Source organism: Bufo bufo, chromosome 6 (assembly GCF_905171765.1).
Source record: "Bufo bufo chromosome 6, aBufBuf1.1, whole genome shotgun sequence".
NCBI classification, from domain to species: domain Eukaryota; kingdom Metazoa; phylum Chordata; class Amphibia; order Anura; family Bufonidae; genus Bufo; species Bufo bufo.
The window spans coordinates 24,314,755-24,329,885 of record NC_053394.1 but is presented as its reverse complement, the minus strand read 5'-3'; the positions used below and the strand labels follow the sequence as shown (position 1 = coordinate 24,329,885).

Sequence of the window (15,131 nt, the reverse complement as noted above, 5' to 3'; positions counted from 1 at the left end):
TTATCCTGTACTGATCCTGAGGGACATCCTGTATTATACTCCAGAGCTGCACTCACTATTCTGCTGGTGCAGTCACTGTGTACATACATTACATTACTTATCCTATACTGATCCTGAGTTACATCCTGCATTATCCTCCAGAGCTGCACTCACTATTCTGCTGGTGCAGTCACCATGTACATACATTACTTATCCTATACTGATCCTGAGTTACATCCTGTATTATACTCCAGAGCTGCACTCACTATTCTGTTGGTGCAGTCACTGTGTACATACATTACTTATCCTGTACTGATCCTGAGTTACATCCTGTATTATACTCCAGAGCTGCACTCACTATTCTGCTGGTGGAGTCACTGTGTACATACATTACTTATCCTGTACTGATCCTGAGTTACATCCTGTATTATACTCCAGAGCTGCACTCACTATTCTGCTGGTGGAGTCACTGTGTACATACATTGCTTATTTTGTTATATATTTACACAGCAGAATTGTGAGTTCAGCTCTGGAGTATAATACAGTCTGTATTATAGTACTATCTATTACAGATAACACTGCTGCTCTATAGTGGTAGTCACTCACTCAGGCAGGTATTTACCAGGGAAGCTGCACTGCCACAAGTTCATCGGATTTGCCCGTTAGATGAAATTATTCTCTACCCACAGGACAGGGCAGAGCTGTTAGATCTGTGGGCTCCCGCCGGTGGGGGGCCCGTACCCCTGAAATGAATGGAGTTCGCGCTTTGCCTCTTCATTCATTCTCTATGGGACTGTTGGAGGCAGCTGAGTACAGTTCTTGGCTACTTCAGACAGTCCCAAAGAGATGAATGGACCTTCTTCAGAGTACCCCTTTAATACTAGATACACAGACATAGTCCCAAAAAATAAAGCGAGCCGTTGTGTTCTTTATATATTGTTTTTTTTATATAGTTTTATATAGATTTATACCAGAGATCAGTGTTATTTCATTCATTGTCGTGACCCCCATTATCCGAGCACCCCTTTACAGGGGCAGAGACGTGAACGCGGTGGGGAGGAGACAGGAAGGGGATAACACTTTAAATAGGAACAAAAGGAAAGGTCTGGTTGAAAAAAAAAACCTTTTTGGGGGTTGGGGTGAGATGAGTGGTCTTGGGCCCTCGTGTCTATAGGTTGTCGGCCATTTTTGAGGACTATTTCAGTACTGAGCGGTCTCTCTCTCTCTCTTTCTCAGTACTTTAAGTCTCTGGGGATGGAGTAAAGCTGAACCCCAGAAATGAGATGGGGGAGGGGGTGTGGTGGACCAGAAGGGAATCGGTAGCAGCCTCTCAGGGACCTAATGTAAAAACATCACATGAGACGGTTACAAACACGGAATGGAGGAGCGGAGGCGGCGAGGTTTCCCCTGAGAAATGGTAACGTAAACGAGGGGGAGGCATCCGGAAGGACAGACACTGTGGACGTGATACACAACCCAGCCAGCGTCGGGGTGGGTGGCGCTCTTCAAGAGACAGCCAGGCTGTGACACACGCTCCAGAGAGAGGAGAAGATGGTGGGACATGTCCCAGGCTGAGTGTCTTTACGTTGCACTCGTCGCTTAGAGTGTCGGAGAAGTAGCAGAAGAGCGCGGTCAGAAGTGGCGCGCACCGCACAGTTGTGTCAGGATGTGGCATACACACCAGACGATGGTGGGGATGACACATAAGCGAGAAGTACACGGATGCACGGCTGTCAAAGAGATGACTCTCAAGGTGACTCCTCAATTGGCTCCTCCTTCTCCGAGACAGATGATTTCTGTGCCGGGGCCAAGCCGCCAGACTGCAAAGACTAAAGGGGAGAGGACATTGAAGATATATACTAAGCAAGGTCCTTTTAAAGGGCATCTGTCAGCAGTTTTGTACCTATGACACTGGTTGACCTGTTACATGTGACCTTGGCAGCTGAAGACATCTGTGTTGGTCCCATGTTCACATGTACCCGCATTGCTGAGAAAAACGATGTTTTAATATATGCAAATGAGCCGCTAGGAGCAATGGGGGCGTTGCCATTACACCTAAAGGCTCTGCTCTCTCTGCAACTGCTGCTCCCTCTGGACTAGGCAGTGAAAACATCATCACACCTGGTCCTGTCAAAGTGGAGAGGAAGCAGCAGTTGCAGAGAGAGCAGAGCCTCTAGGTGTAATGGCAACGCCCCCGTTGCTCCTAGCGGCTCATTTGCATATATTAAAACATCATTTTTCTCAGCAATGCGGGCACATATGAACATGGGACCAACACGGATGTCTTCAGCTGCCAAGGTCACATGTAACAGGTCAACCAGTGTCATAGGTACAAAACTGCTGACAGATGCCCTTTAATACACATCACAAAAGTAACCATTTCTTAATAGCTTGCTTCTGAGCTGAGATATGATCAGTCGTAGTTACAGGCCTGAAGCCTGAGGCTGCATTACTGAGAGATTCCCTTACGTCCTAACCAGTGGCACAGATGGGGTATTTCGCCCCCCGTGGACTGGTAGGACAGGTGGAAATTTTATTGACACTAATAATTTAATAATTACCTAGACCCTCCCACCTCCAATAAAAGGGGGGGATCACCCCCAGCCCCCTTGTGTTTTTTTCTGTCCTCCGGACAGGTTTGGGCTGGTGGAGAACCCCCTCTGGGGTAACTTGGCTGTTCCTCATTCCTGCGGCTGTCCGCAGGGTAATCTCTGCCGCTCCCGTGCTGTGTTCTCGGGGCGGTGAGGATGGTTGTATTCGGCCCACTTGTGGCTCCTGCTGTCCTCTATCTAGGCCCTCCTGAGCACTGGAGCATGGAAACAGCGGCCCCACGTGTTTCCGGTGGGTCGCCGCAATTTTGGAAGTGATGTCTCCGGCTGTGACGTCACTTCCTGTTTCTAGGAGAAGTGTTTTCTCCTTTAATAATGTACTTTTTTCGCGAATTTAGCTATTTTGGCTCCCTCTTAGCCTAATATTTCTATATTGATCTTGTTTTTTTATATTTTGGCGCTAGCTCCGCCCCTTTTTGGCACCACGGTTGCTATTTAAATCCTGCACCAGTGGTCATTCTGCCTCCTAGAGCGCAGGTGTATGGGTATGCTATACTCTGTCTGTCTTGGATATTGGTGAAGTTCCCTTCTTCCAAGCGGTTTTCCTTTGTTCAGCGAGTGCTGTCCTCTGCTATTTTACCCTTTGCGGGTTTTGCTTGAAACAGGTCTCGGTTTTTCGGTGAAAAAGCCTATTTGCTTGGATTCCTTTCCTCCTTACAGTCTTAACAGTTAATTCTGTTTGTTTCTTGTAGCCATGTCGTCTACAGGGGACAGTGATCGGGACCCGGGCAGGAAGAGTTCTGGCAAAAGAGGTCATCTTCTATGCCACGATTGTCAAATTGTCCTGGAAGACATTTATTTTTGCGATGTCTGCCCTGTAGAGCTAAGCTTCTTCCCCAGCAGGAACCAACGGTTCATGATGTAGTCGACTGGGTGAAGAACTACATGGAGTCTAACATGAACCAGGTGAACTCCTCTATAGAGGAGCTGAAGCAGGCCTTAGGATCTAAGCGCCAAAGACCTTCATCTCCTCATCGGGCCATGGAGGTATCGGGGCTCAGGATACCAGACAGGGTTCTATTTCCTCTTCTTCCGAAGATGAGGATGGATTTTCCTACTTCTTCCCTCCCGAGAAGGCCCAGCGGTTGCTGAGATCCATCCGGTCGGGGGACCAGGATGTGGATCAGGGTGAAGCCTCTACCTCCACCTCTAAGGGGCCCAGGGCCTTTAAAGCAGACGATTCCCTCCTGTCATTAATGAGGACAGAGTGGAAGAAACCAGAAAAAGGTCCCGTGCTGATCAAAAGATTTAAATCTGTCTTCCCGGTAAGAGAAGATAAATTGTCCTCTTGGGGGCCAGTACCAAAGGTGGATATGGCCATTTCCAAGAGGACCATGGTACCATCGGACGGCGGTTACAAGTCTTCAGAATCCCATGGACCGCAAGGCTGATTGCGCCTTTAGGCGCGTTTATTCCTCTGCTTCAGCTTCTGCCTCGGTCGCAATAGCGTCCTCTGAAGTGGCGAATTTTCTCAAGACCAGGTTCGCTCAAATTCAGTCTGACCTAGACCAGGGGGTCTCTAGGGATGACATCTTGGCCTATTGTAAGACGGCCGGTCTGGCAATTGATTTTTTGTGTGACGCTGCTCCACAACATCTAAAATTGGCTTCCAAGACTATGGCGCTCTCAGCCGCGGGCAGGTGTCCGCTCTGGCTAAAACCCTGGAAGGCTGATACAACTTCCAAGCATAATCTCTGCGCCATGGCATATGAACCCGGCAGACTTTTTGGGACAGAGCTTGACCATATTATGGAGGGACTGTCGGATAAGAAGGTCAAGTCCCTCCCCCAACAGCCCTTTCGTGGTCAGGGCAAAAGGTATGGGTCCAGGTCTGTCCAAGTCTACCAGGTATCCCTGAGATATAATGCGGAGCACCCAAGGGTCTTGGATGTGGATCTGACAAGATTCTTGAAAGTGTTGTAGGCGACAGCCTACGGGAATATGGGGAGCAGGGAGATCTGAGAATCCAGTCAGACCGGCATGGTACCAAGATCCTCGAGGCGGCCCGCAATCAGAGCGTCGAGGATTTCTTGGGGGGCTTAGGGACCCTGGAGGATTACCCCCCCCCCCCCACGGGAACTCCAGAGAGATTGGAGTTCCCGTAGGGGGGGGGGGGGGGGGGTTCCAGGGTCCCTAAGCCCCCCAAGAAATCCTCGAAGCTCTGATTGCGGGCCGCCTCGAGGATCTTGGTACCATGCCGGTCTGACTGGATTCTCAGATCTCCCTGCTCCCCATATTCCCGTAGGCTGTCGCCTACAACACTTTCTAGAATCTTGTCAGATCCACATCCAAGACCCTTGGGTGCTCCGTATTATATCTCAGGGATACCTGGTAGACTTAGACAGTCCCCCATTCGACAAATTTGTGCTAACAAGACTGCTTCCGTCCAGAAGATTCTAGAGGACTATATCCTGGAGTATCTTCGGAAAGGGGCCTTAGAGGAGGTGCCTTTTTTAGGATCAAGGAGCAGGTATCTAATCCCCAGTTTTCCTGGTACCCAAGGTGACCGAAGACTGGAGGATGATTATAAATTTGAGATATTTCAATCAGTTCATCAAACGCAAGTATTTCCGGATGGAAACTATCCAATCAGTGATCAATCTTCTATGGCCAGGAGATTTCCTGGTAACCTTGGATCTCAAGGATGCTTACCTCCATATTCCCAACCTTCCTGGGTCCAGAAGATTCTTAAGGATCGTGGTGCAAGTCAGGGGAGTCCTAAAACACTTTCAGTTTGTGGCCCTCCCGCTTGGAATTGCTTCGGCCCCACACACATTTACCAAAGTGGGGGTTTCCGTGGTGGCAGCTCTAAGACTTCAGGGTCTGAGCATCATTCCATACCTGGACGATTGGCTCTTCAGAGCTCCTTCCCAAGCGATCCTGTCCCAACACATCCAGCGGGCTGTAGCCTTCCTCCACCAGCTAGGATGGATAATCAACTGGAACAAGTCCCATCTCCTGCCAGCTACCGCAGTGGAGTTCCTGGGATTCGTGGTGGACTCAGTGGAAATGACAATTCATCTTACTCCCGAAAGAACGCTATCTGTTCAAGAGACAGCCCGCTCTCTCTTAGTACCTCGGAAAGTAACCATTCGTACTTTGATGAAAATGTTGGGACTAATGTCATCAACCGCAGAGGCGGTTCCTTGGGCATTATGGCACCCACGTCCGCTACAATCGGAGGTACTAGCCAAGTGGAATCACAATCTAAATTCCGTGCACTCCCTGTCTTATCGTGCCCGATCCTCCCTAAGATGGTGGGCCCATCTGGAGGACGGCAAGTCCCTGATCCAACCCTCTTGGATCATACTTACCACAGATGCATCCCTAGTAGGCTGGGGAGCACATCTTCTGAACAAGACAGTTCAAGGAATCTGGACATCTCAGGAGAAGTTATTGTCATCGAATCTCCTAGAAATCAGGGCGATCAGATTAGCCCTTCATCATTTCGCTCCCTGCATTCAAGGCAAAGCGGTGAAGGTACAGTCAGACAGCATGACCGCTGTAATGTACATCAACAAGCAAAGAGGCACGAAGTCACAAAGTCTCCTGAGAGAGATAGGTGTGATATTGGATTGGGCAGAATTGAACCTCACCCATTTATCAGCCGTCCACATTCGTGGAGTCCACAATATGATTGCAGATCGCCTGAGCCGAGGTCTTCCAACCGGAGAATGGTCTCTCCATCCAGATGTCTTCAAGGAGATAACGCTCAGGTGGGGCATGCCAGAGGTCGATCTCATGGCAACGAGGTTCAACACCAAGGTGGAGTGGTATTGCTTCCTTTACAGGGAGGACAACTCGGTGGCAAAAGATGCACTGTCAATCCCATAGAAGTTCGGGCTGGCCTATATCTTCCCTCCAATTTCCTTGATTCCAAGGGTATTGATGAAAATCAAGCAGGACCAAGCGTCAGTCATCGCCATCATTCCATACTGGCCGAAAAGAGCTTGGTTTACCCAACTCATTCAAATGAGTCGGGGTCAATTTTGGAGGCTTCACCCAAAGAGAGTACTGGTGTCGGGGGACACTCAGATCTCCTCAAATCTTCAAATGTTCAACCTGACAGCCTGGAGGTTGATCAGTCCCTTCCTAGAATAGAAGGGCTATCGGGGGTCTGTCTTGATAACCCTACAGCACTCCAGATCTGAGACTACTAACAGATCTTATTCAAGAATTTGGAAGATTTTTTCAAAGTGGTGTTCCAGTCGTCAACTGTCATCCACAGACGCTTGCATGCCTACCATCCTACAGTTCCTGAAGTTCTTGCCTACCCTTATTCCAAAGGTGCCTTCATTCAGCAACATCAACCAGGTAATTTCTCTTCCAGTTTTGGCTCCACTCCCCTCCTCAGAAGAAAGAGGGCTCCATACCCTCGATGTGTCAAGATGTCTCAGGATTTACCTGGAGCGGTCCAAGGTATTTAGGAAAGATGAAAATCTCCTTATCCTTTTTTCCGGGTAAGAAGGCCTCTAAGCCCTCCATCAATCGATGGATTAAAGAGGCAATTCGGGAGTCTTATTTATATGTCTCAGGGTTCTGAGCCACCTGAGTTTGTAAGGGCCCACTCTACTCGAGCGGTGGCTACTTCCTTTGCCGAAAGAAGCTCGATTCCACTGGATGTCATCTGTAAGTCGGCTTCTTGGAGTTCTCACTCCACTTTTATCTCACACTATAGAGTGGATTCTAGGATAGATAGCTATTCCTCATTTGGCCAGACAGTGTTATCCTCCACCAGGCATGAGGGCCCTCCCATGGGGGTGTCTACTTGCTAATCCCCATCTGTGCCACTGGTTAGGACGTAAGGGAATCGTTAATTTCTAACGATAATTTGTTTTCCCTTAGTCCTAACAGTGGCACACAAATATCCCCCCCCCTTAGTTATTTGCTGTTAGATTGTTTACACTATTGTTGCTTATTTCTTCTTAGAACTACACAAGGGGGCTGGGGGTGATCCCCCTCTTTATTGGAGGTGGGAGGGTCTAGGTAATTCTTTAATTATTAGTGTCAATAAAATTTCCACCTGTCCTACCAGTCCACGGGGGGCGAAATACCCCATCTGTGCCACTGTTAGGACTAAGGGAAAACAAATTATCATTAGAAATTAACGATTCTGATGAAAGGAAGTCACCTGATTACTGGGGTGCTGCCATAGAGACCTTGTGCAGAGTCATGAACAGCCTGGCATGAATAGTGGCAAATACGTATGTGTGCATTGATGTATATGGTGGTTTGGATCTGCACGTGACAAAATATATCCTAAAGGCCAGTTCACATGGACTATTTTTGAAACAAAAAAATCTGCATGGAATATGGCTAATGTGAGTGCGGGCCCGCGGCAGAAATCTGGGGGTCATCCTGAAATTTAAGCTGCAGATCCTTCGTCCGAATTTTACACACAACAGATGAAGTGCGAACATAGCCTCAGACTGGAAATTTGGATGCAACCAGTCTTGGCCTTAGTCGTCCTTTTTTTACAGCTGCAGTTTGTTACAATGTATCAGTGTAGACTGCAGAACTGCGTCTTGCTCACAGACTGATACATTGCAACAAATGCAAGAGCTGTGTGAGCAGAACTAGGCTGTGGGTCTCTGACTATGAGCTACACTGATTCCATTCACTGTCAGCAAGCAGAGATGGTGCAGAATTGGAGCACAAAGTGTATTAAAACATTACTTGACCCCTTTCCTTTATGTTTTACTGACACAAATTTACTGACCTCCATTGGGTTCACAGTTATGGTCATCGCAGAGTCCTCCCAGAATGGGTCACGTTGATTGGCTGCCTCTATCTCCGCCCCCTCGGATCCTCTTTGCCTCACATTGTGTATCCTCGAGAGCCCCAGAGTAACAATCAGGGCCAAGAAACCGATGCAAACAACAATGATGACCATGGCAACGCCCGGAAATACTACGAAGAAGAAAAGGTTATTACACGTACCATGGTCACCAGCAGGGGGCGACCACACGTGCATTTCACTGCCACTTACCTGAGCTGCGATTGGCGCTGACCAGAGTGTGGCCTGATAACTCCGCGGGGGCCTGGTGCATGTTGTGAATAAACTGCTGAGGAGATTGGAGGTGACTGGGGGAGATGGCGTGAATCCCGTGTAACACGTCAACCTGCAGCGAGAACGGGAGAAGATCACACGTGTAGATTCAAGGCTACATGTACCCCGGGGTTATAATCAATAATTATGTATGTGCCCAATGTATTTTATTATAGGGGATGTAACACACATAACCACCAGCAGATGGCGATGTCTCATTCTATATTCAGAACCAATAAACTGCATGTAATGGTTGGGCACTGATCTTTCGTTGGGGCCCCTGGGCACTGAATTTGGAACTTGCCCACCATATATAGCACAATGCTTTGCAAGATTTTACAACCTTGACTAGTGTGAAGCAATCCGAAGATGCAAGGGAGCAACCTTATAGTATCACATGCGCTACATAGAATTGTACCTTGCAGCATATTCTACACCCATGTGCACCTGGTGCTGCGGGTCCCACCTCTGAGAACAGAGCCCGCAAAGTGCCAGAGGGTGCAGCCCCGAAAATAGCCATGAACTGGCTGGGCTATTTCCGTCAGCGCTCCCATAGGAATGAATGGAGGGTGGCCACACATGCGCAGTGCTCCAGCCGGTGCTTTGCGGGCTCTGCACCTATCGGACATTGGGGGCATATCCTAGCCTGAGACAAGAACAGTTTTGCCCGAGCTCTCCTCAGTCTTTGAGGGAAGGACACACAGTTCAGCCCCAGCAGAACTCTGGCTGCAGGCTGAGGTGAGGAGGGCGGCTTTAACCCTTAATATCTCAGGCTGTGTAGCATCTAGAGACGTGAGATGACAATTTAAGCTTTAAAACAAAACAATGATCGCAGCATCAGCTGTTCTACATTGGGAGAGACATCTTTTAGAAATCGGGTCGGTAATGAAAGCAGCAGGTTTCTGGAGAATTTTTCAGATTTTAATGTGACTTGCTGCACACAGCGTCCGCCGCTCTGCGGCCGGATCTACGCCGCTCCCCATTATAGTAAATGGGGCTGGACGGACTGCAGGAAACTCACTGATGTACACTGTAGTCATGGATCCGACAGGCTGTTTCCCTGCCGGAGTGAGTAATGCCAGTGTAAGAGACTAGTGTCCATTTTTGTAGTGATTGGGGCCCCCTTGCCTTTAGGGCCCCTGTATACTATGAAGCGCTAACAATGCTGATGGTTAGGATGAAGTGGCAACGCTGCTAGGAGAGGATGACTGTCTATTGTCAGTACATCGCACATAGACGCCCGCAATCACTGTATATTGATGTATAATAGTCACATATAGCAGCTCTGTGCCCAGGGAAGTCACATTCAGTCCAAGCTTCTCTGTTCTAAAGCTAGAGCTTCACAGCGACATGAAATCAGACACAAATTAAGGCAGAATCACAGAAATTACTTCAATCTTTCCATATTCTGGTATTACAGTAGTTATCTAGGGGGTACATAGGAGCAGTATTATAGTAGTTATATTCTTGTACATAGGAGCAGTATTATAGTAGATATATTCTTGTACATAGGAGCAGTATTATAGTAGTTATATTCTTGTACATAGGAGCAGCATTATAGTTGTTATATTCTTGTACATAGGAGCAGTATTATAGTAGTTATATTCCTGTACATAGGAGCAGTATTATAGTAGTTATATTCTTGTACATAGGAGGCAGTATTATAGTAGTAATATTCTTGTACATAGGAGGCAGTATTACAGTAGTTATATTCTTGTACATAGGAGCAGTATTATAGTAGTTATATTCTTGTACATAGGAGCAGTATTATAGTAGTTATATTCTTGTACATAGGAGGCAGTATTATAGTCGTTATATCCTTGTATATAGGAGCAGTATTATAGTAGTTATATTCTTGTACATAGCAGGCAGTATTATAGTAGTTATATTCTTGTACATAGGAGGCAGTATTATAGTAGTTATATTCTTGTACATAGGAGCAGTATTATAGTAGTTATATTCTTGTATATAGGAGCAGTATTATAGTAGTTATAGATTTATACATAGGAGCAGTATTATTGTAGTTATATTCTTGTACATAGGAAGCAGTATTATAGTAGTTATATTCTTGTACATAGGAGCAGTATTATAGTAGTTATATTCCTGTACATAGGAAGCAGTATTATAGTAGTTATATTCTTGTACATAGGAGCAGTATTATAGTAGTTATATTCTTGTACATAGGAGCAGTATTATAGTAGATATATTCTTGTACATAGGAGGCAGTATTATAGTAGTTATATTCTTGTACATAGGAGCAGTATTATAGTAGTTATATTCTTGTACATAGGAGCAGCATTATAGTTGTTATATTCTTGTACATAGGAGCAGTATTATAGTAGTTATATTCCTGTACATAGGAGCAGTATTATAGTAGTTATATTCTTGTACATAGGAGGCAGTATTATAGTAGTAATATTCTTGTACATAGGAGGCAGTATTACAGTAGTTATATTCTTGTACATAGGAGCAGTATTATAGTAGTTATATTCTTGTACATAGGAGCAGTATTATAGTAGTTATATTCTTGTACATAGGAGGCAGTATTATAGTCGTTATATCCTTGTATATAGGAGCAGTATTATAGTAGTTATATTCTTGTACATAGCAGGCAGTATTATAGTAGTTATATTCTTGTACATAGGAGGCAGTATTATAGTAGTTATATTCTTGTACATAGGAGCAGTATTATAGTAGTTATATTCTTGTATATAGGAGCAGTATTATAGTAGTTATAGATTTATACATAGGAGCAGTATTATTGTAGTTATATTCTTGTACATAGGAAGCAGTATTATAGTAGTTATATTCTTGTACATAGGAGCAGTATTATAGTAGTTATATTCCTGTACATAGGAAGCAGTATTATAGTAGTTATATTCTTGTACATAGGAGCAGTATTATAGTAGTTATATTCTTGTACATAGGAGCAGTATTATAGTAGATATATTCTTGTACATAGGAGGCAGTATTATAGTAGTTATATTCTTGTACATAGGAGCAGTATTATAGTAGTTATATTCTTGTACATAGGAGCAGCATTATAGTTGTTATATTCTTGTACATAGGAGCAGTATTATAGTAGTTATATTCCTGTACATAGGAGCAGTATTATAGTAGTTATATTCTTGTACATAGGAGGCAGTATTATAGTAGTAATATTCTTGTACATAGGAGGCAGTATTACAGTAGTTATATTCTTGTACATAGGAGCAGTATTATAGTAGTTATATTCTTGTACATAGGAGCAGTATTATAGTAGTTATATTCTTGTACATAGGAGGCAGTATTATAGTCGTTATATCCTTGTATATAGGAGCAGTATTATAGTAGTTATATTCTTGTACATAGCAGGCAGTATTATAGTAGTTATATTCTTGTACATAGGAGGCAGTATTATAGTAGTTATATTCTTGTACATAGGAGCAGTATTATAGTAGTTATATTCTTGTATATAGGAGCAGTATTATAGTAGTTATAGATTTATACATAGGAGCAGTATTATTGTAGTTATATTCTTGTACATAGGAAGCAGTATTATAGTAGTTATATTCTTGTACATAGGAGCAGTATTATAGTAGTTATATTCCTGTACATAGGAAGCAGTATTATAGTAGTTATATTCTTGTACATAGGAGCAGTATTATAGTAGTTATATTCTTGTACATAGGAGCAGTATTATAGTAGTTATATTCTTGTATATAGGAGCAGTATTATAGTAGTTATATTCTTGTACATAGGAGGCAGTATTATAGTAGTTATATTCTTGTACATAGGAGCAGTATTATAGTAGTTATATTCTTGTATATAGGAGCAGTATTATAGTAGTTATAGATTTATACATAGGAGCAGTATTATTGTAGTTATATTCTTGTACATAGGAAGCAGTATTATAGTAGTTATATTCTTGTACATAGGAGGCAGTATTATAGTAGTTATATTCTTATACATAGGAGCAGTATTATAGTAGTTATATTCTTGTACATAGGAGGCAGTATTATAGTAGTTATATTCCTGTACATAGGAAGCAGTATTATAGTAGCTATATTCTTGTACATATGAGCAGTATTATAGTAGTTATATTCTTGTACATAGGAGGCAGTATTATAGTAGTTATATTCTTGTACATAGGAGCAGTATTATAGTAGCTATATTCTTGTACATATGAGCAGTATTATAGTAGTTATATTCTTGTACATAGAAGCAGCATTATAGTAGTTATATTATTGTACATAGGAGGCAGTATTATAGTAGTTATATTCTTGTACATAGGAGCAGTAATATAGTAGTTATATTCTTGTACATAGGAGGCAGTATTATTGTAGTTATATTCTTGTACATAGGAGCAGTATTATAGTAGTTATATTCTTGTACATAGGAGCAGTATTATAGTAGCTATATTCTTGTACATATGAGCAGTATTATAGTAGCTATATTCTTGTACATAGGAGCAGTATTATAGTAGCTATTTTCTTGTACATAGGAGCAGTATTATTGTAGTTATATTCTTGTACATAGGAGCAGTATTATAGTAGTTAAAGACTTATACATAGGAGCAGTATTATAGTAGTTATATTCTTGTACATAGGAGGCAGTATTATAGTAGTTATATTCTTGTACATAGGAGCAGTATTATAGTAGTTATATTCTTGTACATAGGAGCAGTATTATGGTAGTTATATTCTTGTACATAAGAGGCAGTATTATTGTAGTTATATTCTTGTACATAGGGGCAGTATTATAGTAGTTATATTCTTGTACATAGGAGCAGTATTATATTAGTTATATTCTTGTACATAGGAGGCAGTATTATAGTAGTTATATTCTTGTACATAAGAGGCAGTATTATAGTAGTTATATTCTTGTACATAGGAGCAGTATTATAGTAGTTATATTCTTGTACATAAGAGGCAGTATTATAGTAGTTATATTCTTGTACATAGGGGCAGTATTATAGTAGTTATATTCTTGTACATAAGAGGCAGTATTATAGTAGTTATATTCTTGTACATAGGAGCAGTATTATAGTAGTTATATTCTTGTAGATAGGGGCAGTATTATAGTAGTTATATTCTTGTACATAAGAGGCAGTATTATAGTAGTTATATTCTTGTACATAGGAGCAGTATTATAGTAGTTATATTCTTGTACATAAGAGGCAGTATTATAGTAGTTATATTCTTGTACATAGGGGCAGTATTATAGTAGTTATATTCTTGTACATAGGAGCAGTATTATAGTAGTTATATTCTTGTACATAGGAGGCAGTATTATAGTAGTTATATTCTTGTACATAGGAGCAGCATTATAGTAGTTATATTCTTGTACATAAGAGGCAGTATTATAGTAGTTATATTCTTGTACATAGGAGCAGTATTATAGTAGATATATTCTTGTACATAGGAGCAGTATTATAGTAGTTATATTCTTGTACATAGGAGCAGTATTATAGTAGTTATATTCTTGTACATAGGAGGCAGTATTATAGTAGTTATATTCTTGTACATAGGAGGCAGTATTATAGTAGTTATATTCTTGTACATAGGAGCAGTATTATAGTAGTTATATTCTTGTACATAGGAGCAGTATTATAGTAGTTATATTCTTGTACATAGAAGCAGTATTATAGCAGTTATATTCTTGTACATAGGAGCAGTATTATAGTAGTTATATTCTTGTACATAGGAGCAGTATTATAGTAGTTATATTCTTGTACATAGGAGGCAGTATTATAGTAGTTATATTACTGTACATAGAGGTCAGTATTATAGTACTTATATTCTTGTACATAGGAGCAGTATTATAGTAGTTATATTCCTGTACATAGGGGTCAGTATTATAGTACTTATATTCTTGTACATAGGAGCAGTATTATAGTACTTATTTTCTTGTACATAGGAGGCAGTATTATAGTACTTATGTTCGTCTACATAGTAATATTATAGTTGGTGTAAAAAGTGCATACTGGTTAATGGTGTCATTTTCCTTCCCCCACTCCCTCAGTGGGATGACTATGGCTTCTGTGTATGACATCTCTGCAGTGCAGTAGTTTTGTACATACCTCAGTATAGAGCTGGTTGCTTATATATCTTCCATTCATCTCACTGCAGGATACATGAAATTTCCGTGCATACAATGAGGCCCGGGCTGCTGTGCGGTAACTGACACTGCGCAGGATATCCTCATACACCGCTACATTCTGCACGCCTGGATAAGACAGACATTTCAAGGATTCCATGCCACATTGAGGTCTGGGTATCTGATTCTATTAGAAAGACCCATTACCTGTAATTCGCAGACTCCGGGAGCTGTTCTCGGTTTCAAGCCCGCGCTGCCATGCGGAAGAGACGTCCAGGGACAGGCTTTCATATTCAGGGTTCAGATCCTCCCCCACGACCCCCATCTCACATCTCTCCAGGGCGCACTCGATTCCATCAGGAGACTGCACATCTAGATACATAGAGGCACAGGGTGGAAAATAAACGCTGCAGATT

General features: G+C 42.7%; 1 protein-coding gene across 1 annotated transcript in view; it reads right to left on the bottom strand.

The window, feature by feature from the left end:
• Positions 1-970: 970 nt before the first annotated feature.
• The window catches only part of CLSTN3 (calsyntenin 3), a 55,488-nt gene continuing 41,327 nt past the window's right edge, over positions 971-15,131 (bottom strand). The window contains exons 14-18 of the mRNA XM_040438237.1: positions 14,923-15,087; positions 14,699-14,844; positions 8,578-8,710; positions 8,308-8,498; positions 971-1,808 (exon numbers count right to left, since the gene is read on the bottom strand). Of these exons, the coding sequence (XP_040294171.1) occupies positions 1,728-1,808; positions 8,308-8,498; positions 8,578-8,710; positions 14,699-14,844; positions 14,923-15,087 (716 nt within the window). The 3' untranslated portion in view covers positions 971-1,727. The remainder of the gene's footprint in view (positions 1,809-8,307; positions 8,499-8,577; positions 8,711-14,698; positions 14,845-14,922; positions 15,088-15,131) is intronic.